The sequence below is a fragment of the Pleurodeles waltl genome, chromosome 8 (assembly GCF_031143425.1).
Source record: "Pleurodeles waltl isolate 20211129_DDA chromosome 8, aPleWal1.hap1.20221129, whole genome shotgun sequence".
Lineage (NCBI taxonomy): Eukaryota > Metazoa > Chordata > Amphibia > Caudata > Salamandridae > Pleurodeles > Pleurodeles waltl.
In genome coordinates this window covers 1269024440-1269051585 of record NC_090447.1, presented here as the reverse complement: position 1 = coordinate 1269051585, position 27146 = coordinate 1269024440, and the positions used below count along the sequence as shown (strand labels likewise).

Here is a 27146-nt window from a genome sequence, read left to right as displayed (position 1 = left end):
GTTTAATGAATACGTTAAAGGATGGATAGAGGAGGAAAGAGTTTGGAAAGGTTTATTTGGTAGTTCATAGCAGTAAAAAGGTTTGGGATGAGTCAGAGAGCCTGTTAGTTGGATGAATAGAATAAAGGATGGATTGGGTGGGGAAGAGTTTGTAAAGGGGTATTTGAGAGTTCATAGTATTAAAGATGTTTGTGATGAGCTGGGGTGGAGGTAAGGGGTATTTTGGAAGAGGTATAGGATGGGTCATACGATTGTGTTTTGGGGAGATACATTAGCTTTTTTTCCTCTGCATTGAGAGAAACATATATTAATATGTAGATACCTGTGCCAAATAAGAAATGTATAATATCATCCTGCTGATTAGCAGCAATGGGAATGTAAATCAGACCGAACTGTATGTACTTATGCTATCTGCAACAAGTATTATGTACTGTATTGTATACCCCCCATTTTTTTTAATTCAATAGAGATATATTTAAAAAAAATATGTAGATACCTAATCCGACATAACCATTATCTATACATACGGATTTTAACATGAAACATATATATGGAAAATAATCAGGAGATACAAAATTGGACTAAAGTCCCATATGTAGATGCATGTATAAATATTTACAAACTCAGGCCTTCCATTGTTGCTGTAAGTTAAGGTTTTTCATTTTGTGTTTTTTTTTTAATTTATATTCGGCCCCCAATAATTCACTGATGAGGCACTTACAGATACAATTGCTATATTCATATTTACTCATTTTGACTGACCGATGTAGTTATAGGAAAATATAACCATAAACATAATTTTATTACCTTATATATTATTATTATGTTGGTCTTCTTATATATGGCTATAATGATTGCTATACAAATGTCTATGTATATAATAGTTTTAATTTTTATTTTTCAAAATATATTTCTTTATTTTTAATTCCTCTAGTTAAGTGTAAATCTCTCTCTGTATAATTTTATACATATATATATATATATATATATAAATATATAGAGCGAGAGAGATACCTCCCTATATTTGTTTGTTTTTTCCCATTTAATAATTAATACTAGTTTTTATTTTTGATGAACATAATTGATTAGTTAACGTTTACCCATACTATCTGTAAAATCATGTTATGATGTGAGTGATCATAAGAGACCTACAAATATAATGAATGTATATAATTTAACCATAAGTAATACAAATATATGTTCAGCATAAATATAAGAAAATGAATTTATTTTTGTTCCTAAGTAGTATGTGCATTTGTACAAAGATATGCACCTATCTGAATACATACATATATTCAAAGTATACAAGTTTCAAACACACACAAATGCACCATTGGTGTCTTGTGCATACTATTCCTGTACATTTGTATTTTGGGGATGGTCATCATGTGGGGAGGAGCCAGCTTGAGCAATCCTGTGAAGATAAGATGGTTATCTTTGGATCTTATGTCTGGAGGTAATGAATTCCATAGTTTGGCTGCGTGAAGAGAGAAAGATATTCCACCCATAGTTTTTTTTCTTGTGTGCTGAAATTTTGAGGCGGGACACCAGTTTGGATTGGAGGTATCTTTGTATGTATTTTGTGATTTTCTTTCTGATGAATAGTGGTCCTGTTTAATGAATTGGTTTGTGGGTGATACAAAGAAGCTTGAAAGTGGATCATCTGACAACCGGTAATCAGTATAGGGCCAGGAAGGCAGGGGAAATGTGGGCTTGTGGCTTTTATGCAGTAGTAGTCTGGAGACGGAGTTTACATTTGTTGTAGTCTTTTCATAGTTGATATAGGTGATCCAAAGTAGAGGCCATGGGCGTAATAAAGTTTAGACATTACAGGAGAGATGGTAGCACGGACCATGTGTGAAAATCCTAGGTGGGGGAAGATGCATTGCAAAGATTTCATAGTAATGGAGTGTGATCTTGCTAATTTATCCAGTTGGGTATTCATTGACGTTTTAGAGTTCATGGTAAGTAATACAGAGGTTTCTTACTTACTTGGATACTTTAGGAGGTGATCCCAGATCGTCAGATCAGGCGTAGAGTGGGTCATAATTATTTCCAGCCTCTACAGGTGAGCATTTCAGTTTTGAATGCATTCAGTTTATTATAACTCTAGGTCATCCACTGATCAACGGCTCAGAAACAACTGAAACTTTTTGAGTTTCCAATGTCTGCAGAGCTTTCTAGTATACGGAGTATTTGTGTGTTGTTATAGCAGGTGAGCTTAATTTCACTATCATTGCCGGTAAAGAGTTCATGTAAAAGTTGAAAAGCAAGGGTGCGATGATAGAGCATTGAGGAGACCCTTGCTTTTATGATGTAGGGTAGGCATGAGAAAGGGGGAGTATGGATGACATGTTCTGTTTTGGAGGTAGGATGTGATCCAGTCGAGGGGAGTTCCCTCTATGCTGGCTTAGTGGAGTGTCATCAACAGTGTTGAAAGCAGCTGAAAGGTCCAAGAGAAGTAGTGCAGCGACCTTGTTGTGATCTACTGTCCTTTTAAGGTCCTCCTAGATGGCGATTACAGCAGATTCTGTGCCTCTTCCACAATGGACGTCGGAAAGTATGACGTTCTCGTCACTAAATTGAGACATATGGAAGAATACTGCTCTATCTGATAGACTTCTAGTTGCAGATTCCTTACTGTAGAATTTCTCCCAGGCGTCTGACTGGATCCGGAGATTTTTCTTCAAGCAATACCCTTGTATGTCGGTAGGTGGCATCGGTCGACTCCGTGGGCGGCGTTGCCGTTGTAGTTGCCGTGATGACGTCAGGAGTAGTACATAGACGCTGCCTCAGCACAGTGACGTCAGTTTTTTTTCTTTCCGCACCACACGCTGATCCTGAGAGCTACCCTGGTCTCTTTTTGACCGAGTTCGACCATTTTGTTGACTTTTTCCAGTGAGTTATTTGGTGCGTCGAGGATGTCCCCGAAGACACGTTTCAAGCCGTGTGATGTCTGTCACCGCATGATGTCGGTGATGGATCCCCATCAGGTTTGTTTGTGGTGTCTCGAGTGCGACAACGACCCAAAGATGTGCTCAGAGTGCCGGGCCATTCACTCAAAGGCCTTGAGGGAGCGGTCCCTCAAACTCATGGCAGTCCGGCGCTCGACTCCACGTAGATCCCGGTATCGATCGAGAGGAAGGTCTTGAGAACGTTCGCAGAGCCATCACCACTCAGTCATCAAAATTTTTGGGTGCAAGAAAGAAGTCGTCGAAGAGGTCCCATCGCTCTCAGACGTCGCTCGTCTGACGCGACGTGGGAGGACCATCGATGCTCAAGGCCTCCGTCCTCGGAGCCTGCGTCTGGGTCCGCTCAGTGCTTCCCCGAGTTTCCAGGAGCCAGAGCGACCCCCACCCAACTTAAGGAATTCTATAAGGCCATGCGCCTCAACGTTGGGCGGACCGACCCCCAATACAACGCCTTCGGGTCCAAGGGGTTTGGTTGAGGGGCCTTCGAGCTCTGCGTCGGCGGCTTCGGCTCTGGCCACCGAGGTCCCCTCCGGATCTGCACGTGGATCCACACCAGTGCCGGTTGCACCATTGAGACCTTCCCAGCGCTGGGTCAATTGTTGATGCTCCCTACATCGGTAGTGCCCAATATCTACGTTGACCCGATCCTCATCCCAGACGCATCTTGAGCAGGAGCTGCGAGGGGCTGAGGCCGCCTTGGTCTTCGATGGGCCCTATTCGGACCCTTTTTCCTATGGGTACGAATTAGGGCAAGGATTGGAGGGGGCCCTGGACCCTTATAAATACCAGGATGGCCCACTTTGGACTAGGCACAGGAATTGGGCGAGGCCAGTGGACTGGATACTTCTCGAGACACTGGCATGCTCTCTCCTCCTACCGTGGCTACGGTGGAGGAAGTGACTTATGGTATGGTGGTCAGTAGGGCAGCTGAGGTCCTTGGCCTTGAGCTTCCTACTGTAGAGGTCAGGTCAAACCTCCTAATGGAGGTGCTTCAACCCAGGGGCTTCCACATCTGAGCCCCTTTTACTGTTCTGTGAAGCCCTCACCAATATCCTTTTGGGTACTTCGTCCAAACCCAACACAGGGCTCCTGTGAATAGGACTATCGCACGCCGCCATCGGCCCGCTCCGAACAACCTTAATTCCTGTTCCAACACCCCACGCATGAGTCTTGTCATCAAGGCTTCCTCTTCTTCAGGCGCACTCTCTTCCGCACCCCCGGATAGGGAATCAAAAAGGCTGCAACAATTTGGGAAGAAGTTGTTTTCTTCCTCCAGTCTCGCATTGCGGTCTGTGAACACTGCATGCCTTTTGGGCTGCTATACCCAATCTCTGCAGGATACAGTTGCACAAGTCCTGCTACAGATACTGGAGGAGGCCCATACTATTGTCTCCCAAGCTGTCAACGATGGGAGAGATGCAACAAAGTTCACATTCCGATGTGGGCTGGACACAGCCGACTCTCTGGGCAGATCGGTTGCTACGACAGCGGCCTTGCGACGACAAGCCTGGTTGCGTACTTCCGGTTTTTCTGGGGATGTCCAACAGTCCCTCATACCTTTTGATGGCTCCCGTCTCTTTGGAGACAAAGCGGACTATGCCTTGGAGAGATTCAAGGATTGGCTACGGCTCAGAACCTTGGTGTTACCGCTACCCCTCACTTCATGCTGTCTGCTTTTTGCCCCTTCTGTGGCCACGGAAGGGGCTCCTGTCGCGTCCCCGCCCAGCCACCCATGCTGTTCAGCTGCTGCGTGGCGGAGGATGCGGAATCCCACTTGGGCATGGGACAGGGAACCAGAGGTCTGCCCAGCCCACCTCTGCCCCCGCTGCAGCCTCCAAACCTTCCTAGTCCGCCCCCTCACTCCCTTCCAGTCGCCATCACCTGCCCCACTGGGAATCCAACCCTATGGACAGGTGGGTTTTGCAGATCATTTGAAATAGCTAATCCCTCCCTTTCAAATCTGCTCCACCGCCATGCCTCCATCACTCAGCTAACTCTCAGAGGATCATTTGGCACTTCTCCGCCAGGAAGTCGCGGCTCACTTGGCCAAGAGAGCTATAGAGAAGGTCCATGTGCCCGAAGTAGGTCGTGGTTGTTATTCCCGCTACTTTCTGCTGCCGAAAAAGGACAAGGGCTTAAGTCCTATCCTAGATCTTCGGGACCTGAACTACTTTCTCATGAAGGAGAAATTAAAAATGCTCACCCTGGCTCAGGTTCTCTCTGCCTTAGACCCAGGAGACTGGATGGTATTGTTGGACTTGCAGGACGCTTATTTCCACATCCCCATCCTTCCTGCCCACAAACGTTACTTATAATTTGTGGTAGGTCTCGAGCACTTTCAGTTTACCGTGCTCCCCTTCGGCCTTACCAGCGCCCCTCGGGTGTTCACGAAAGTGATGGTGGTGGTTGCATCTCATCTGCGCAGGTTAGGGGTATCAGTCTTCCCCTACCTCGACAACTAGCGTGCCGAAGTCACTCCTGTCTCCCTCTCACGCTCCCCTTCATCTGAGCTGTTCTGGACACAGTGCAGTTTCGTGCTTATCCTCCTGAAAAACGAGTTTAAAATATTCAGGCTATGATTCCGATCTTTCAGCCTTTGTCTTGGGTTTCGGTGAGACTGACTCTGAGGCTGCTGGCCCTCATGGCCTCCTGCATCCTGCTAGTGACACATGCCAGATGGCATATGTTGGCTCCGTAGTGGGACTTGAGGTTCCAGTGGGCGCAGCATCAGCGGAATCTCTCCGACATGGTCCAAATCACGAAGGGAACTGCAAAAAGACCTGCAGTGGTGGCTATCGAATCCACATTGGGTCCATGAAAGATCCCTCTCCCTTCACCAACCAGATCTATCTATAGTGACAGATGCGTCACTTCAGGGTTGGGGCAGCCACATGGGTGAGGCGGAGATCAGAGGCCTCTGGTCTCTGGCAGAGTCTGGGCTCCATATCAATCTTCTGGAGCTCTGGGTGGTCAGGCTTGCGTTGAAGGCAATTCTCTCTCTCAAAGGGAAAGTAGTGCAGGTGTTTACGAACAACACTACTGCCATGTGGTACTGCAACAAACAAGGTGGAGTAGGGTCCTGGACCTTTTGTCAAGAGGCCCTACGTCTCTGGACATGGCTGGAACATCAGGGCATTACCCTGGTGGTTCAACATCATGGAGGGTTCTCTCGACGCCAGGGCAGACTAACTCAGCTGTCTATGCACAGCCGATCACGAATGGCGTCTCCATCCGGAGGTGGCTCAAGGTCTCTTTCAGCAGTGGGGAGAGTCTTGGTTAGATCGGTTTGTCTCCGCAGAGAATGTGCAACGTCAGCTGTTTTGCGCGTTGGAGTTTCCAAGGCGAAACTCGCTCGGAGATACTTTTCGTCTTGAGTGAAACTCCGGTCTCCTTTCTGCCTATATCACTCCTGCCCAGAGTTCTCAAGAAGATCAGGAATGACCAGGCCCAAGTCTTCTTGGTGGCTTGGGACAGGGCACGGAGAGTCTGTTATCCAGAGCTATTGAGCATGTCCATCGATCCTCTACTCAGACTGCCTCTTCGGGCGGATCTTCTGTCGCAGCAACAGGGGACGTTTCTCCACCCGAACCTGTACAACCTACGTCTTCATGCGTGGAGATTGAGCTGCAACAGTTGACAACTTTTGATCTTCACCCTGAAGTCTGTGATGTCATCTTGGCAGCCAGTCGTCCCTCCACCAAAACTGTATACGCCTGTCGTTGGCATAAATGTGTGGCATGGCGCGCCATCAGATCTGTTGATCCCCTCTCTGCCCCTCTATCCGAGGTTCTTTTGTTCATTCTTCCTTTGGCCCAGCAGGGCTCTGCTTTTTGCACCCTTAACGGGTATTTATCTGCCATTTCAGCCTTTCTTAGGTTACCTGATCAGCCCTCATTCTTTAAAACTCCTATTGTGAGTAGATTCCTAAAAGGTCTCACCCATTTATTTCCTCCCACTCCATTTGTCATGCCTCAGTGGGACCTCAACCTTGTCCTTACTTATTTAGTGTGTACTCCCTTTGAGCCGATGCTCAATTGTCCCTTACGGCTCCTCACGTTCAAAACTGTCTTTCTTGTTGCCATCACCTCTGCTCGCAGGGTGAGTGAGCTTCAGGCCCATTCGTCCAAGCCTCCATACTTGTCTGTGCACCCTGACAAAGTGGTGTTGAGCCCTAAGGCTTCCAACGGTGGTTACGCCTTTCCATGTAGGCCAGTCCATCTCCCTGTCTACTTTCTACGCACCCCCACAACCTTCCCGTGAGGAGGAGAGACTCCAACGTCTGGTCCCAAAAAGAGCATTGGCGTTCTATCTTAGTCGTACTAAATATTTCCGAGTGGACGATCACCTCTTTGTCGAATATGTGGGTGCGAAAAAAGGGAAGGCGGTGCAAAAACATACCATCTCTCGATGGGCACTTCTTTGCATCAAGATGTGGTACGCTTTGGCCAAGAAGCAACCCCCTGAGGGCTTGCGTGCTCATTCCACCAGAGCAACTGTTGCTTTCACTGAGTTGGCACGCAGATTTCCTGTCCTGGATATCTGCCATGCAGCTACGTGGGCATCCCTGCACATGTTTGCTAAACACTACTACCTGGACAGTCAGGTCTGTTGGGACGGCTACTTTGGTCGTTTGGCCCTGCAGGACTTCCTAGTATGATTTTGGTTTGCAGCCCACCACTGAGGATGGCATTGCTTCGGTATCTATTCTAAGGTAAGGAACCTGAAACTAAACATTTCTATCAGATGTACAAGTTACTTACCTTCAGTAACAAAATATCTGGTACATACATATTCTAGTTGCAGATTCCTTACTGACCCACCCATCCTCCATGCTTGCAAACTAATTTCTAGAGACAGGGATTCCCCCTTCAGGTCCTTAGCTCGGGTGTACTAATCTCTGTGTTCTTAGCGGCTCTGCGTTATGGCGTGGAAAGTCATTAAAAGAAACTGACGTCGCTGCGTTGCGGCGGCGTCTATGTACTACTCCCGACGTCGTCATGCCGACTACGACGCCAACGACGACCGCAGAGTTGACCGACGCCACCTACCGATGCGCAAGGGTATTGTTCGAAGAAAAATCTCCGGATCTACTCTGACACATGGGGGAAATTCTAAGGTAAGGAATCTGCAACTAGAATATGTCTCTACCAGATATTTCATTACCGAAGGTAAGTAACTTAATAGTTTGCCGAGGAAAGGTCTGTTTCCAATAAGTCTGTAGTTATTTATTTTTATTTTTTTTTTTTTTATTTTTTTAAACACCACCGCTTGAGTGATTTTCATAGAAAAACATAAAATCTTAGTTAAAAAGTCAAATAAAATATACAGGAGGATAGATCTGTAGATTTTGGGGATTTGAAGCACTAGGTTTGTTTTCGTTAATGAATAATGGACTTATGTATGCGTTTAATGGTTTCTTTAACGCCATCAATTATGTAATATGTGAGGCATACGCAGTGCATGGTGAGGGTGCTAGTTATAGTTTACTGAAATATAACTGGTGAATCTCAGTTTTTTTGGTGTTTTTTTTTGCTTTATAAATGTTGATTTGTAACCCGTTTGATCACTTATTTATAATTTCACTTTTTAGTTTTTTTTTTATATAGCCCATAGGACGGAAGGCTGCATAAATGTCATTTGAAAGTACCAAATTAAAAATGTTGAAGAAACATTAGCAATAGTTGCCATACAGTGTGTGTGACTTCATTTAGTTAGGCTTTAAACCAGACCATGTATCCGTATCTTTCCACAAGTTTGATGTTTCCATCCCAGACCTGAGTACGATTCTGTTTGGTATGATGATTCTAATGTTTTGTTCTAGTATGCCTCTTCCTTTGTTGCAATGCTATTGATTGTACTATGGATGGATGATTTTGATATCAGAGATATGGTCAGAGAGCACTGTCATAATGCTTCTAGGTCCTTAGACATGATATTTGATTAAATGATGGAGATAAATCATTTATTGAATATATTAAAATGGTGATGTACAAGTGAATGTATATATTTTAAGATAGGGGTACATACAGTCTGAAGAATGAATTGTTTTACAATACATGGACTTCAAGTGTATAAACATGCACATGTGGTTTTATGTTGAATATCCTGCAAAATGTGCTCTGTCAATTACATTTATGTAATAGTTTTCTTTACTAATTATTTTCATGTAAATAAAGAAACAAGTTATACATTAAGAAATACATTTTCTGGGATCCTTAATTGATGCAACTCAATTCCATTGAAGTGTTAAAGGATAGTCCAGGCTCTTTTCTAGATGTTAAATGTACTATCTCTGTTTTATACAATGCTGTTGGTATAAGTAAATTATTACAGTGCATACATATGTGTAAGGAAGTATGAAAAGTTTTAAATCAGTTACAGGAAGCAGATTGTGAGACAATTGAAATATGTGAGACGGGTATTAGTCACGACTTGTTAAAGAATGTGATAATCACACTGTTTATCCAAAAACTAGTTGCAATAAAAGACCTTTGCTGAAAAGTATGTGTCTTTAATTGTTTATTTTTAATTCCTGTTTTTGCTAGAGAATCCTTTTAGAAGCTTTGTGTTTGTGGGAAAGTCTGAATAAAGAGCAGAGCTATGTGGTTCTATGATGACTTTAGGACATTTAAAATATTTGCCCTCTCATTGACCAAGGGCATATCTGTTATCAAAAATGCAACCTTGTAATTTGATTAATTCCTCCGGTTTTTATTCAGACTCCGTCTTATGAAGTAGATACATTGTGGACTGATACAGTTTATTATTAATTGAAGTTCTTTTGTTTTTAACTTGTCCAGCTATCGTGGATATGTAAAAATGCTGGTATTAAATTTATGCAGCACATAAAAAACTTGGAGAAAGCCATGGTAATTAGAAATAAATAAGCCATATTCAATTATGTTTTGTTTGTTTTCAGGCCAGCATGATGGACCTTTACCACGCCAGCATGCAGGTTTGTTGCCGGAATCTCTGATTTGGGCTTATATTGTTCAACTAAGTTCTGCACTGCGAACCACCCATACGGCAGGACTGGCATGTCGTGTTATGGATCCAACAAAGATCATCATAACCGGCAAAACAAGGTACCCATCCTTTAAGTAAAACAAACAGTAGTTGTAGCTATCTCTAGCCTCCGGCTTTGTGTGCACTACAATTGTACAAGGTCAGTTGTACATGCTTTTATGCTCAGTTCTATGATAATAACCAAGACATTGATTGAAGAATTATTTTGCAGTGTATTCTGTGGTGTTCAGGTTATATGATTACTGGAAATGGGGAAAACAAAATAACAGTGATGACTTAATTCTCACATCCTAGCGGTCACTGGCAGCATAATTAATAACTCAGTTTGTCCTTACTAATCACACGTTCTAGGGGATGTTGTTGACCCTGCAGCAGATTGGGTCATACTACAAATCTTTAGTGTGCTTCTACTTCCTTCTGGTGCATCTTTGGATCTCATGGAACCACAGGGGCCCCACCCTCGGGTTACCCATGAGGAGCAGGGTCAAGACTGATTTGTACATAGCTGGGTCCAAACTGAGGTGATCTTGTATGCAGATTAAGGATGGTTTGGAATGCGGCCCAAGTGATTACCAGTGGCTGAGATCAATTCAATCATTCCATCCATCATTGTTTTGTGTACTTACTGTGTCGCTGTAAGTGGGACGGGTATGCACAGACGTGGGTCCCCTGCACACTGTCACTGTAACCAAACTGTACTCGGCTGATGAGCCCATAACTAGGGAAAAAGCGGTCCTGGGTTGCTTGTGATCCAGTTCAGGGAGGACCTGCTTGGCAGTTGGGGCTGGACTGTTCCTATTGGAGCAGGATTAAGACTGATTTGCATATAGCTGGGTCCAAACTGAGATGGTATTGTGTGCAAAATAACAATTGATTGGAATGCAGGTCCGATGGATTACCAGTAGCTGAGAATAATTCAATCATTTCATCCATCACTGTTTTGTGTACTGATTGTGTCGCCTGACTAACTATACCTGCTGTATTTCTATGGTTTTGTGGGAGTAAATTCAGAACCCAACTATAACGTCCCTGTAACCTTTGTTTTTTTTAACCCGTTCTGTGCCTTGGACAAGGTGACCTCGTCCAAGGCTACAGTTACCGTGTGCCGTGGACGAGGTCACCTCATCCAAGGCACACGGGAACTTAGGGGAGTGCTAGCGCGCCCCCCCCTGTGCACCCTCTCCCCCCTCCCCCAAACACCCTCCCCCAACCCCCCCCCCCCCCGTGACGTCAGCGCTCGAGCACACGCTGATTTGTCACAGGTGCCTCCCCCACCAGCGCAATTGAAAGAGAAATGCTCGGCATTTCTCTTTCAATCACTGGGAGAGGCCCTGAGGGGCTTCAAAGGGAAGGAAATGTATTTTTCGGGAAGGCCTTTTCTGCCCTGGGGGGGGGGGGGGCAGAAACCTCTTCCCACCAGGGATCATTTTTTTTCTTTTTAGGTGGGGAGCAACCTATTTTGATGAGGCCAATCTGCCCCCAAGGGGGGCAGAAACCACTAGACACCAGGGAGTTTTTTCTTTGCGTGAATTTCGCGCAAGGGGAGCGACCCCTTAGGCAAGGGTCGCTCCCTGGGGGGGGGGGGAATTATTTATTATATTAGGCCGATCTGCCCCCAGGGGGGCAGAAACCTCTAGGCGCCAGGGCAAATTTTTTGTGTGTGTTTTTTTTTTTTTTTTTTAGAGATGGGGAGCGACCCATCAGGCAAGGGTCGCTCCCCTGGGGGACAAATTGTATTTAGACCATTTCTGCCCCCCTTGGGGGCAGATTGGGCGATTTTAGGTCAATCTGCCCCCAAGGGGGCAGAAACCACTAGGCACCGGGGATTTGTTTTTTGGCGCCAATGTCACGCAGGGGGAGCGACCCCGTAGGCAAGGGTCGCTCCCGGGCTGGGGGGGTTTTGGGGGGGTGGGGGGGCGGCTAGAGGCCAAAATCCACAGGTAGGCACTTTGCAAAAAACACCTCTGTTTTCTGTGAAAAAATATGTTGTGTCCACCTTGTGTTTTGGGCCATTTCCTTTCGTGGGCGCTAGTCCCACCCACACAAGTGAGGTATCATTTTTATCGGTAGACTTGGGGGAACGGTCAGAGCCCCACAAGTCACCCCATCTTGGATTCCCCAAGGTCTCTAGTTTTAAAAAATGCACAGGTTTGGTAGGTTTCCGTAGGTGCCGGCTGAGCTAGAGGCCAAAATCTACAGGTAGGCACTTTGCAAAAAACACCTCTGTTTTCTTTCAAAAAAATTGAATGTGTCCACGTTGCGTTTTGGGGCGTTTCCTGTCACGGGCGCTAGGCCTACCCACACAAGTGAGGTATCATTTTTATCGGGAGACTTGGGGGAACATAGATTAGCAAAACAAGTGTTATTGCCCCTTGTCTTTCTCTACATTTTTGCCTTCCAAATATAGGAGAGTGTGTAAAAAAGACATCTATTTGAGAAATGCCCTGTAATTCACATGCTAGTAACGTCACCCCAGAATTCAGAGATGTGCAAATAGCCACTGCTCCTTAACACCTTATCTTGTGCCCTTTTTGGAAATACAAAGGTTTTCTTGATAGCTATTTTTTACTCTTTATATTTCAGCAAATGAATTGCTGTATACCCGGTATACAGTGAAAACACACTGCAGGGTGCAGCTCATTTATTGGCTCTGGGTACCTAGGGTTCTTAATAAACCTACAAGCCCTATATATCCCCGCATCCAGAGGAGTCCAGCAGACGTAACGGTATATTGCTTTCGATAATCTGACATTGCAGGAAAAAGTTACAGAGTAAAACGTAGAGAAAAATTGCAGTTTTTTTCACCTCAATTTCAATATTTTTCTTTTTCAGTTGTTATTTTCTGTAGGAAACCCTTGTAGGATCTACACAAATGACCCCTTGCTGAATTCAGAATTTTGTCTACTTTTCAGATGTTTAGGTTTCTGGGATCCAGCATTGGTTTCATGCCCATTTCTGTCACTGACTGGAAGGAGGCTGAAAGCACAACAAATTGTAAAAATGGGGTATGTCTCAGTAAAATGACAAATTTGTGTTGAAAAATTGGGTTTTCTGATTCAAGTCTTCCTGTTCCTGGAAGCTGGTGAGTTTAGCACCGCCAACCCTTTGTTGATGCCATTTTCAGGGGAAAAACCACAAGCCTTCTTCTGCAGCCACTTTTTCCCATTTTTTTGAAAAATAACTACATTTTCACTGTATTTTGGCTAATTTCTTGGCCTCCTTCAGGGGAACCCACAAAGTCTGGGTACCTCTAGAATCCCTAGGATGTTGGAAAAAAAGGACGCAAATTTGGCTTGGCTAGCTTATGTGGACAAAAAGTTATGAGGGCCTAAGCACGAACTGCCCCAAATAGGCAAAAAAAGGCCTGGCACAGGAGGGGGAAAAGGCCTGGCAGCGAAGGGGTTAAGTGAATTTATAAGGTTTTCAATTTTATTTCCTAACTAGAACGTCCCTGTAACCATTGTTTTTTTCCAGTGAATTCTGTATGGTTTTTTTTTTTCACGTGAAGTCATTTTCAATACTATACGTTAATCCAACCACTGCGTTGAACGGCCTTCGGCTGTGTATAGAATGGTTGACTGCTGGGCCTGGCCTCCAGCCAGGCCCTGTGGCCAACCCCCATAACCGCCAAACCCACACTGCACATGGTCTTTGGCCGTGCACAGCGGAGGTTGGCCGCAGGGCCTGCCTCTCTGGGTGTGTGAATAGGGGTGAGAGGGTGTTTCTTGGTGTGAGAGTGGGTATAAGAGGTTCTGTGTCGGTGTGAGAGTGTTTGATTGTGCTCCAATAGATGAAAGATGCATTCACATCCACAAAGGATTTAAGAACGTTTTTCAACATGCATTCGCAGAGCAAACACACTTGCTTTGCCTTCGCCAAGCCCAGGAGTTAAGATCATTTGTCCTTTCCAGAAGTGGAGCTTCAACTAGCCAGCACAGAGTCTCACCTGCTCGTCTATCCAACAGGAGTCCACAGTTTTGCACAAAATGTCTATCCAGCTGTAGCACTTTCTACTGGTTAGTTAGTAAGTGCTACCTTGCTGGGTGAATGCTCAGTTTGGAGGAGGGGTTGTGGGGGGGAGGGCTCATCCTCAACCGATTTCAGCCCAGGGCCCAGCCTTATAATATTTTTTTTGGGGGGGAAGGGGGAATGTATATTACCCCCTTCATCTGGTCAATTTCGGGCCCGGAACCCCATCCCTCAGGGCCCAACCTTAAAGCCCGAGGTGGCATGGTGTGCAGAAAAACAATGGATTGGAATGTGTCCCAAGTGATTACCAGTGGCTCAGATTAATTCAAGCATTCCATCCCATCCATCAGTGTTTTGTATACTTCAGGTGTCTCACCAAGCACCCTTCTTCTTTGAGTCTCATCTTACAAAGCTCACCCAGTAAGGTGTAAAGTCATTCATTTTCAACAAGTCTGTTGATAAAGAATCCTAAAGGATTATTGGCTTGACAAACACATGTTTTCCTGTACCAGGATGGGAATGAGATCCGTAAGCAGTGCCTGTCTGCTAGGCAGATGTACACATGCCTTTTAGGGCATGGCCAACAAGGTCTTGCTGGTGGTCCCTGAGGACCTTATGGCCACTTTGGCTAAGACGAACCATGATGACCAGGTCTAGACCCAAGAGGCTGGATGTTGTGCTTGGATTTGGAGGATACATATTTTCATAGTCTTCCTGCAGTCCCACTGGCATTACCTGCAGTTCAAGGTGGCCCAGGAGCATTTTCAGTTTGCTGCCTACCCTTTGGCCTCACTAGTGCCCCCCTGTTGTTTGCAAAAGTGATGCCGGTGGTTGTGGTCTGTCTTCTAAGGTCAGGAGTTCCTGTGTTCCTGCATCTGAAGGCTTTGAGGGATTGGGCCTTAAAGCTGATGGCAGCTCTGCATTGGGACTCTAGGCAAGTCGAGGTCCCATTTGAGGGGAAGGACCCGGGACCAGTTGCTGAGCCCATAGTCATCTTCGTCCCGTTCCAAATTCTCTGGACAATTGGGTAAGTCCAGGCACAAGAAGTCGAAGCACTCTTCAACTTCTCCTCGTTCTTTGGCCGATGCGACGAGTGAGCATCTGCATTCAAGTTCTCCTTCCTCGGAGCATGGGCCGACACCACAACTCCCTGGCTTTCCAGGAGCTGCAGCGACACCTGCCCAGTTAAGGAGTTCTGTGAGCTCAGGCGCCTCATTTTTAGGCTGTCTGAACCAGTCGGCCTGCCTTTGGGCCCAACTGGGTCAGAGGGGGGCCCCCATCAGGTTCTGCACCGAAGGCTTCGGCCCTGGCACTGATGGGCACCAAAGCAATCCAGTACTGGATCCGGGCCTCCGCTGGTCATCTATCTTAGCCTTCCCTGGTGAAGTCCAGATGCCGATGGTCCCGCTGTCATCAGCGCCTTCCCATTGCCATCCCCAACTCCGATGCAGACCAAATGGACGTCACCTGATGCCAGCAGGAGCCTGAGCCCTATTCTGTTGAACTAATCGTCTGTGAAGACTGGGAGGAGTTAGAATACCAGGACAAAATGGAGTCGTGTGAGGATCTCGGTGAAGCCAGTGGACTGGATACCTCTCCAGACACTGGTATGCTCTCTTCCCCTACTTTGGCTATGGAGGGAAATGGTGGTTTGGAGGGTGGCTTAAATCCTAAATCTTCAGCTACCCTCTGTGGCAGAGTTGCTGCAACCTAGAGTCTCCACATCTGAACCCCTACTCCTGTTCAGTGATGCCTTCACAGACATCCTTACGGGTATCAGATCCAAACTCAGCATAGGGGCTCCTCGAATAGGACGACTGGATACAAACCTTCCTCATGCAACATCCTACCTCTGAGAGCTTCACAGACCTTCTGTATTTGCTGGGGTTCACTATCAGCGTGCCAAAGTCACACCTGACTCTTTCAAACGCTTCCTTTCATCTGAGCTGTTCTGGACACCTGCAGTTTCGGGCATATCCTCCTGAACAGTGAGTCCAGGATCTTAAGGCTATGCTACAGATGTTTCAGCCTCTATTCTGGATTATCGGTGAGACTGAGGCTGCTGGAACTGATGGCCTCCTGCCGCATGCAGGCTTTGTAGTAGGACCTAATGTTTCAGTGGGCACAGGATCAGAGGAATCTCTCTGACATGGTCCATATCTCAGAGAGAACTGCAAGCAGTAGTGGCTAACGAACTTCGATTGGGTCGGAGGCAGACTCCTATCCCTTCCCCCAAACAGATCTGACGGAAGTGACAGATGCATCACTCCTGGGATGTTGCATGTAGGAAACTGGCCCCTTGTTTGCAGTACCCCCTATACACACACTCACACTTTTTGCCTGATGCTAACATGACTAAGTTTGTGCTGGGATCCTGCTAACCAGGCCCTAGCACCTGTGTTCTTTCCCTAAAACTGTACTATTGTTTCCCCACTTGGAACACCTCTGGTACGCAGATAAGTCCCTTGTAAAAGGTACCAGTGGTACCTAGGGCCCTGTAGCCAGAGAGAGTCCCTAAGGGCTGCAGCATATATTGTGCCACCCTAAGGAACCCCTCGCTAAACACATTCACACTGCCACCTCCGGTGGGAAGAGAAAATAAAAGTCCACATGGGGATCCCTCTCAGGATGACACGTTGACACCCATCCCCCCCCTCCACTTCCCCCCTCCCCCAATCCAGAGCAAGCCCCACTTAAGGCAGCAGGTCCGACGAGAAAATTAGGTAAGACAGGGAGGAGTGACCACTTCAGCTAGGACCTTTCCTAAGGCGTCAAGAGCAGAGCTGAAGTGACCCCCTCCTTGCAGAATTCTCCATCTTGTTTTGGAGGAGAGAGAACAATAGGGATAGGAATGTGCCCCCCTCCCAAAAGGGAGTGGGCACAGGAAGGGTGTAGCCACACTTGTGGACAGTAGCCTGACCCCTGCAATGCCGCTAAATCTAATACTTAGAGGCACCCCTGAACCTTGCTCATGAGATTCCTGGCAACCTCAAGAAATGAGGACTGCAGAGCCTACCACAGCAGTGAAGACTCCAGAAGGCAACTGACTTGGCCCCAGCCCTACCAGCTTGTCTGCGGCTTCAAGACTCCTGCTAGAAAAATGCAATGCATTCTGCGGGACCAGCGACCTCTACAAACCCCCAGAGGACTTCTTGCCCTGCAGAGAATCAAGAACTCCTGGGGACAGTGTCCCTGTCCAGAAGAAACCTTCCAAAAGGACTCCAGACTTTCCCCGGATCCACGAGCCCTGCCGACTCTGCACCCACGGCCCAAGTCCAGATGTCCCACTAAAAGGTCCCCATGCAATTCTGACCTTGAGTTCACCCTGGGATGACCCCTCCTGGCCAGCACGATGACTCCTGGAGGCTGAATCTGGAGGTCCCCCAATACTGCTACCAGATCTGACCAGCATTGTCCAGTGGGCACCTTTCCTTCCTGTCCAGCCTTTGGTTTTACGGAACCGACACCCTGGACCCAACCTGCAGCATTTTTGTGACCCCAGGGTTCCCCCTCTGAAAAGCACCTGACACTGTGTTTGTACCGGGCCGCCCTTGTGCCGCTGAGGGTGTATGTTTGGTGCTAACCTAAACCCTCCAAGCCTGTGTCCTGAAACCGCAGGTACTTCCCTGGAATCTGTGTTCTATCGTGCTCCCCCTGTCCTTCTAGGATTCCATTAAAAAGCCGACACCAACTTAGACCGGTGCACTTTTGTATTTAAAATACATACAAAAACATCCACAAGGAGAGACACAGATACAAATAACTATATCATCATAAAATACCCAAAAAAAAACCTATACGAAAAAGTATATGCTTACAAAATATGTAAAAAAAATATTGTATGTAAAGCACCCCACAATCACCCTTCTAAATCTTATAAAATACACCCAACCTTATTATAACACAATTCATTTACCCGTGATAATTTAAAAGACCCACCACCTACTCATACACCTACCAATTTGTAATTCATAGTTAAAAGCAATTTCATTAAACCTACCTAAACAAAAGGCCTCAAGTTTTATTAGTTTCATCGCTGTTCTTAGATCATTCATTCCTCCTGCATACAAGTCTAATATAGAAGGAAAAGAATCTTATATCACCTAATTATATCAAAAACAATTCTCATTTCCAAGTCATACTCAAGAATTCGCCATTACGAATAAGATGTACACATCTTGTAACAATTAATCCAACATTGTCATTCAAGTATCTCATAAGTCTCCACTAATTAATCAATGCAGAGTATCAGCATATGTATAATCAGACAGACAAACAGTGCATTGAACATCAAACTCCTCATAGTTTCACAAAAATGAACGTGCCTCACTTTGGCATCCCCATAATATATAACACCATTATCATTCACATATCTCTTAGATTACCACAAATTGAGAAATACAAAATATCGGCATGCGTGAAGTCAGGCAAGCAAATAACAAGTTTAGCGTCGATACGTACTCAAACTTCTCATGGTATGCATAAAATGCCATAACCAGGCACTATAATGTTGTTTACCAAAATGATTATATAAATACGTCTTATTCCTCCATAGTTTGAGCGATGTAGCGATATCACTATGCATGAAATCTGGTGAAATAAACAACGAGCGCGATACCGAGTTTAAATACCCTGCCTTCTTGTGCCTCGGTGTAGCCAATCAAATTAGAAGAGCGCCATCATGGAAGATCAAACGCATATACTGGAAGTTAAGACTAACTCAATGCAATAATATTCACGACCGCCATATTGGAAAGGAGTAAGCCTATTAAAAGCTCACTTATTGCAAATGTTCTTAAATATAATAGATGTAGCAAACAAAACTAACCAAATTCACTTAACATTATACATTAGCGCATTTAAAGGAACCATCGTCAAGTTTGCAATTCACGTATATCACAAAGTGCAATTATGATAAAATTCACACCTACCTTGAAAAGTAAACTCATTAGCCAAAAGGAGTACACCTTGGCAGCAGGTGTTGGTTTAAGTGCACCCAAGAAGGATAGAGTAACACATTTCTTTTATAATCTAAGATGCTTGGTCAGGTGCGTTGATTTGTACCCTGCTGCCTCTCTTTGGATGAATATGACATTAGTATTATCTACTTTAGCATCTGTTAAGCATCAGGAGAACCCCTGGACTCTGTGCACACTATCCCTCATTTTGGTACAGTATATACCGAGCCAGATTCCTATATTCTACTCCTGGTGTGCTGAGGATGTTCTCCAGACAGAACGGCTTTAAGCCCTGCTGATCGTGTAATCTGGCGATGTCCATGATGGGTCCGCACATTGTGTCTCTTTGGAGTCTGGAGCGCGACCACAACCCTGAGTGGTGCTCAGAGTGTCAAGCGATACATCCGAAGTCTTTGAGGGAGCAGTTGCTGAAGGTGGCTCGATAGCCTACTCCACGAAAGTTGATATTTTGGTCGAGAAGATGGTCCCAGGCTTGATTGTGGAGTCCTCTATTTTTGTGGTCACCCCACTCAAACTGAGGCATAAGAAGAAGTCTAAGAAGTCAGAGCGTTCTTCAACTTCTCCTCATCCGTCGGCCAAAGAGACAAAGGAGCATTGATGGTCTAGGCCTCATTCTGCAGAACCTACACCTTGGCCGACTCCGAGCCTCCCTTGGTTTCCAGAAGCCAGAGAGGCCCCTGCCCAACTCTGAAAGTTTTACGAGGCCATGCACCTCATTTTTGGGGAGCCAAGCACTGCCTGAGTGCCTTTGGGCCCCCTGAGTCAAAAGGGACCTCTTTGGGTTCTGGGGTTCTGCACCAGTGTCTTTGACCTGGACCTAGACCTGCGTCAGTTGTCCCACCCCAACCTTCCCTAACACTGATTCTCCCATTAATGTCCGTGCCCATGGGTGGAGCCATCCCCATTGTGTTCCCCGACTCTGACACCCATCCAAAAGGGCATTGTGTGACTCTGACGCCAGCAGGAGCCTTGCCTTCAAGATTGATTCCTGAGCCCTTTCACTATGAGTTAGATCCCAGGGATGAATAGAAGGGGTCGCTGGACCCTTTAGAATACAAACCACATGAAGCTATGGACTTGGGTGAGGCCATCGGACTGGATACTTTCTAAATATTGCATGCTTGATCTCCTTTCCTTGGCTATGGAATAGAGATCTTATACTATGGATGTGAGAAGAGTGGCTGAGGTCTTGGAACATCAACTGCCTTTGATGGCCGTCAAAACGAATCTCTTGACAGAGGCGCTACAACTGGGAGCTTTCACCTCAGAAACCCTGCTCTCATTTAATGAGGCCCTCACAGACGTTCTGCTGGGTACGTGGTCCAAACCCAGCAAAGAGGCTTCTGTGAACAGGACGGTTGCCCACTGCAGTTGCCCCATTGTAGGGGCCTTGTGCTTCAAGGTTTCTTAGGCTGCTGTCAGGTCCTTGGGCCTCGCAGCAGCCCCTCATTCCCCCAGTATGCCTCTTTCGGGCTAATCCCTCCCCTTCGAGAGTACCTCTCCACTCATGTCACCATCCTACGACCGGATGACTGAGAATCACATGTCCCTTCTTCGCAAGAAAGTTATGGCTCTCTTGTCCATAGAGAAAGTTCCTGTGCCAGAAGTAGGTCATGGTTGATGTTCTTACTACTTTCTGCTCCCCAAAAAGTACAAGAGCCTCCACCCTATCCTACACCTTTAGTCCCTCAATCTCTTCCTCAAGAAGTATTTCAAGATGCTCACCTTGGCTTAGGTTCTATCTGCCGTGGACCCAAGGGACTGGATGGTAGCATTGGGCTTGCAAGATACTCATTTTTATATCCCAGTCCTGCTTGCCCACTGACGTTACTTCTGAGGCCACAAGCGCTTTCTATTCACGTGCCCCTCCCCCATAGCCCCCACCCCCACCCCTCTTGGCTTTACTAGTGACCTTTGGGTGTTCACCAAGGTGATGGCGGTGGTTGCAGCTCATCTGCGGAGATCAGGGGTTTCAGTCTTCCTCTATTTCGACGACTAGCTGTTAAAGGTGGGCTCGCCCCAGGTTGTTTTCTCCCACTTCCAGACTACGGCGAATCTTCTGCATTTGCTGGCTTTCACTATAAATGTGCCAAAGTCACACACAACTCTGTCTCAGATGTTCCCTTTCATCAGAGCTTACGCTGTGCAGTTTCGGCCTTATCTTTCTTTTTGGCGAGTCCAGGATATTCAGGCTATGATACCAATGTTTCAGCCTCTATTCTGGATTTTGGTGAGCATGACTCTGAGGCTGCTGTCCCTCATGGCCTCCTGCTTCCTGCTGATGACACATGCCAGATGGCATATCCTGGCTCTGCAATGGGACCTGAAGTTTCAATGGGCACAGCATCAGGGAATCTCTCCGACAAAGTCTGGATCTCGGTGGGAAGTGTGAAAGATCTGCATTGGTGGTTAATAAATCGTGATTGGGTCAGAGGCAGATCCCTCTCCCTTCCCCCAACCAGATCTGACAGTAGTGATAGATGCATCACTCCTGGGATGCGGTGGCCATATGGAAGAGGTGGAGATCAGAGGTAACTGGTCTCCGGCGGAATATGTACTCCACCTCATCCTGTTGGAGATCCGTGCGATCTGGCTAGCATTGAAAGCATTTCTTCCCTCTGTCAAGGGAAAGATGGGTGTAGGTGTTCATGGACAACGCCACTGTCAAATGGTACTGCAGCGGGCAGGGTGGGGTCATGGACCCTTTCTCAAGAGTTTCTGCGCCTCTGAGCTTGGCTGGAACAGCAAGGCATATCCCTAGTGGTTCAACATCTGGTGGGATCTCTGAACGCCAGAGCGTGCAAACTCAGCCAAAAATACTTAGTGGTTCATGAAAGACATCTCCATCCGGAGGTGGCGCAAAGTCGCTTTCAGCAGTGGGGAGATCCTTAGTTAGCTCTGTCCATTTATGCAGAGAACGACCAAAATCAGCAGTTTTGCGTAGTTCAGTTTCCAAGGCGGCAATCTCTCAGAAACGCTTTTCTACTTGAGATGATCAAGAACTACCGGGACCAAGTGATCCTTGTGGCTCTGGACTGGGCACGGAGAGTATGATATCCCGAGATGCTGAGCATGTCCATCGACCCTCCAATTTGACTGCCCCGTCGGGAGAATTTCCTGTCGCAGCAGCTCCACCTTTTTGCATGGAGATTGAGCGAAGCCAGTTGACAGCTTTTGACATTCCGCCCAAAGTCTGTAGCGTAATCTTATCAGCCAGGTGTCCATCCACCAAAGCGGTATATGCCTGTAGGAGAAATTTGCGGCATGGTGCACAGACAAGTCTATTGATTTCTCCCCCATGCCCACCCTTACCCATATATACTCCCTCCTTTCTACCCCTCTGGAAGTCCTTTCCCTGGCCTAGCAGGGCTAGGTTTTGGACACTCCTAAAAGTTGTTTGTCTGCGATTTCTGATTTTTTAGGTTGCCTGGTCAACTTTATTATAGTACATTCGTTCCTCAAAGGTCTTATACATCTTTCCTTCATCCCCATTTATTGTGCACCAATAGGATCTGATTTTTGCCTTTGTCATTTCTTATGTGCACTTCTTTCAAGCCTCTCCACAATTGTCCTCACTCAACTCACTTTGAAAACAGCCTTCCTTATGGCCATTACATATGCCCAGAGGATGAGTGAGCTGCAGTCATTGTCATCTAAGCCGCCCTACCTTTCCATCTATCCTGACAAAGTGGTACTTTGCACTTGGGCCTCCTTTCTTCCAAAAATGGTTACGCCCTTTCATGTAGGCCAATCCATCACCTTGCCTACTTTATACGCACCCACATCCTTCTGATGAAGAGAAGAGACTCCACTGCCTGGATCACAAAAAGACTGTTGGGGTTCTACCTTGATCATACAAAAGACTTTCTGGGTGAGTGGCCAATGCTTTGTAGATTGTGGGTGCAAAGAAATGTCTGTCAGTGCAGAAATGGACCATCTCCAGGAGGGTCATACTCTGCATTTAGATCTGCTAAGCACTGACCAAAAAGCAACCCCGGGGTTTTGCATGCTCGTTCTACCCGAACTAAAGCAGTGACCACTGCCTTAGCATGCAGCATTACAGCCATGCGGCATTACAGTCCTTGATGTCTTTTAGGCAGCAACGTGGGCATCTCTGCACACATTTACCAAACACTATTGCCTGAAAAAGTCAGGTCCGTAGGAATGGGTACTTTGATCTTGGTTCGCAGACCCACCTCCGGGGATGGTATTGCTTAGGTATCTATTCAAAGGTAATGAATCTTCAACTAGAAGTCGCTATTAGATGAACAAGATACTTACCTTTGGTAATGCCTCATCTGGTAGAGACAGTATCTAGTTGCAGATTCCTTTTGTGTCTTTACCCTGGGAAAGAAATTCCAGGATATTCAGACTATGATCCCAAGCTTTCAGCCTCTGTCCTGGTTTTCTATTAGGGCAACTTTGAGGCTGCTGGGATTTATGACATCCTGCTGGTCAAGGACCATAGGTGGCATATGTGGATTCTGCAGTGGAATCGGACCCCTCTTCCTAACCCCCACCGGAGCTTACATCCCTTCTGGGTTGAAGCTGCCTCCTAGGAGAGGTGGAGATCAGAGGCCGTCTTCTCATCAACCTTCTGAGGCTGAGAGCCATCCACTTGATGTTAAAAGCCTTCCTATCCTAAAACAAGGGAAGGCAGGCAACAACCAAGCCCTGTGGTATTGCAACAAACACAGTGGGATGGGGTCATGGATCGTCTGCCAGGAGGTTCTGCTCCTCTGGAACTGACTGGATCATAAAGGAAGCCTCCTGGTGGTGAACCACCTTGTGGTATATTCGAATGTCAGGGCGGACAAACTAAGCCATCAGTACCCAGCAGATCAGGAGTGACAGTTACACCTGGAGGTGGCACAAGGTCACTTCCACCCATGGGGAGAACCTTGGTTAAATTTCTTCACCACCACTAAGAACTCACTTCTGCGTGTTAGAGTTTCTATGGTCTTGAAGACATGTTCTACCTACAGTGAGACTCTGGATGCCTGTCCCCCTTTACCCTGATATCGCTCCTACCCTGAATTTTGAAGATCAAGAACGACTGGGCCCATGCCATCCTAAGGGACCCCTATTGGGCAAGGAGATTATGGAATTCAGAGATCCTTGGCATCAGCAGCTGTCTTCCGATCAGGCTGCCCCTCAGTAAGGGTCTGCTGTCTCAGTGACATGCTAAGTCGTGCACTACAGGTTCCACAATCTCCATCTTCAAGCTTGGAGATTGAGTGGTGACAACTGTCATCTTGGCAGCCAGGCATCCCGCAATATAAACTGTATACACCTGTCACTGGGACAGAATTGTGGTCTGGTGCGGCACACTACAGATAGACCATCTCCAGGTCAAGTTGTCTCATTCATGGTTTGTTGCCTGTTTTCTCCCTCACCAGGCAAGACTTTGGGAACAGTTAAAAGTACATTTCAGCTCTCTCAGCCTTTCTACAGTTGCTGGATCAGCCCTCTTTATTTAAATCACATGTTGTGTTCCGTTTTTTCAAACAACTGTAACATATCTTTGCTCCTTCTTTATTTGTTATGCCGCAGTAGGATCTTACTCTGATGGAGACTTCTAGTTGCAGATTCCTTACCTAAGAATTCCCCCCCCCCCCCCCCCCCCCAGTGTCAGACTAGATCCGGAGATTATATATTTTTTTGTAGTACCCTTGGGCACCGCCAGGTGGCATCGGTCAACTCCATGCCAGTCGTTGGCATCCTGCTTGTGTGATAATGTTGCGGTCTTATATAGGTGCCACCCTGGCGCGCTTATGTCAGTTCTTTTATTTCCACACCAACCTACAAGCAGATCTGGTGAAGAGCTACTCTCAGTCTCTTTTTGACTGAGTTTTTGACCTTTTTGTTTAAGTTTTGACTCTTTTTGACATCGAGATGTCTTCCCATAAGACCGGATTGAAGCTGTGTGAGTCCTGTCACCGCATGATGTCGGAGGCGGATCAGCACCTCATATGCTTGCAATGCCTGGAGCACTACCACGACCCGAAGTTGTGCTCCGAGTCCTGGGCCATGATCCTGAAGGCTTTGAATGAGCGGTCCCTAAAGCACAGGACGTCACGGCACTCGGCTCCACGTTGCTCCCTGTCTCGTTCGAGAGGACGGTCACAAGACCGCTCACGAAGCCACCACCACTCGTCTTCGTCCCACTCCAAGTCCTCGGACATTTTTGAACACAAGAAGAAGTCGAAGAAGAACAAATGTTCTTCGACTTCACCCTGTTGCACGAACAATGCGGTGATTGAAGAGCGTCGATGCTCCAGGCCTCCATTCTCAAAGCCTGATTCTGGGTCTGCTCCGCGCCTCCCTGAGTTTCTGGGAGATGGAGCCAGTCCTGCCCAACTCTGCGAGTTTTACGAGGCAAGGTGCCTCATTTTTGGGCAGACCATCACAGGAGAGTATGAGGGGAGGCCCCCTCCATGCCGCCAGCTTCGGTCTTGGCTCCGGAGGGCATCTGGGGATCCGTGCTGATGCCGGTCGTGCCATTGTGATCTTCCCGGGAGCCAGCAAAGATGTCAACACTTCTGACATCAGTTGGGGCCCACGATCGACGTCAACCCCATTCACATTGCCGACACCGACTCGGAGCTCGACTGGCATTGCCTGATGCCGATTCTGTCTTCGATGGGGTCTACGTTCCCCCAGGTTGGATCGTGACCCTTATACTTATGGGAACAGACACTGTGAGTGTGTAGGCGTTGCTGGACCCTATAGAATTCCAGCAAGATGATCCAGAAATGGACTGGGCTCAGGAATTGGATGAAGCCAATGGTCTAGATACCTCTCCTTACACTGGCATGCTTTCTCCCCCTACTGTGGCTCTGGAGGAGGGAGCCTCCTATTCAGTAATGGTGAGAAGAACAGCTGAGATCCTGGGCCTCGATCTACCATCTGTTGCAATCAGGACAAACCTCCTGACTGAAGTGCTTCAGCCCCTGTTTTGCCCTTCCATGAAGCCTCACTGATTTCGTGCTGGGGATGTGGTCCAAACCCAGCACAGGGGCTCCTGTCAACAAGTCGATCGCCCGCCGCCATAAGCCTGCGCCTAACAACCCTGACTAAGCACCCTATGCCTGCCTGAAAGCTTAGTCATTCAGTCTTCTTTCTCTTCTGGCGCATTCCCGGTTAGGGAATCAAAAAGACTGGACCAACTTGGGAAGAAGTTGTTGTCTTCCTCTAGTCTGGCTTTGCAGTCCATGAGCACTGCATGCCTTTTGGGACACTATTCCCATACTTTATGGGATACGGTCACGCAGGTGCTGCCACAGGTCCCAGAGGAGGCCCAGGCTGCTCTCTTCCAAACCATTGCTGGCAGGACAGACACAGCCAAGTTCACAAAACATTGTGGGCTGAACATGACCGACTCACTAGGCAGATCGGTTGCATCGACAGTGGCCTTGAGGCACCACACTTGGTGGAGGAGGTCTGGCTTTACTGGTGATGTCCAGCAATCGCTTAGGGACATGCTCTTTGGCACCCCTCTCTTCGGAGACCAAACGGACTCTGCCCTTGAGCACTTTAAGAAGTCCCGAGCTATGGCTCGGTCCCCTGGCAGTGTAGCTGCTCCTTGCCCCCCTCAGTCCACTTTTTGCCCCATGTCATAACCCATCTGTGTCCATTTACCTCGAGCCACAATGCCGCACATGCTGCCCAGCCTCTGTGTGGCCGTGGACACAGGATCCATTGTGCATTTTGATGCCCAGTCACCACCATCCCTGCTACAACCTCCAAACCTTCCTAGTCTGTTGCTCCATCCTGGACCAGTTGGAGGCAAGATTTTCTGCCACCTGCCCCACTGGGAGTCCATCATGACGGACAGGTGAGTTTTGTAAATAGTTTGAAGGAGCTACTCCCTCCCTTCGAGACTACCCCTCCTGCCATGGATGGCACCATTCTACGATCAGATGATGGAGGATCTCATGGCACATCTCCATAAGGAAGTTACAGCTCTCTTGGCCAAGGGAGCCAAAGAGAAGGTCCTTGTGGCAGAAGTAGGACATTGTTGTTATTCCTGCTACTCTCTCTGGTGGCCAAAAAAGACGAGGGCTTTTGCTCTGTCCTAGACCTCTGGTCCCTCAATCTCTCCCTCAGAAAGGAGAAGTTCAAAATGCTCACTCTGGCTTAGATCCTATCTGCCATGGACCCTAGAGGCTGGATGGTGGTGTTGGACTTGCAATACACT

The 27146-nt window shown here is 47.0% G+C and overlaps 1 protein-coding gene across 2 annotated transcripts in view; it reads left to right on the top strand.

The window, feature by feature from the left end:
* The window catches only part of PAN3 (poly(A) specific ribonuclease subunit PAN3), a 620383-nt gene that overhangs the window by 389023 nt on the left and 204214 nt on the right, over positions 1 to 27146 (top strand). For both annotated transcript variants that reach the window (XM_069202205.1, XM_069202206.1), the window contains exon 14: positions 9892 to 10057. In XM_069202205.1, coding sequence (XP_069058306.1) covers positions 9892 to 10057 — 166 coding nt within the window. The remainder of the gene's footprint in view (positions 1 to 9891; positions 10058 to 27146) is intronic.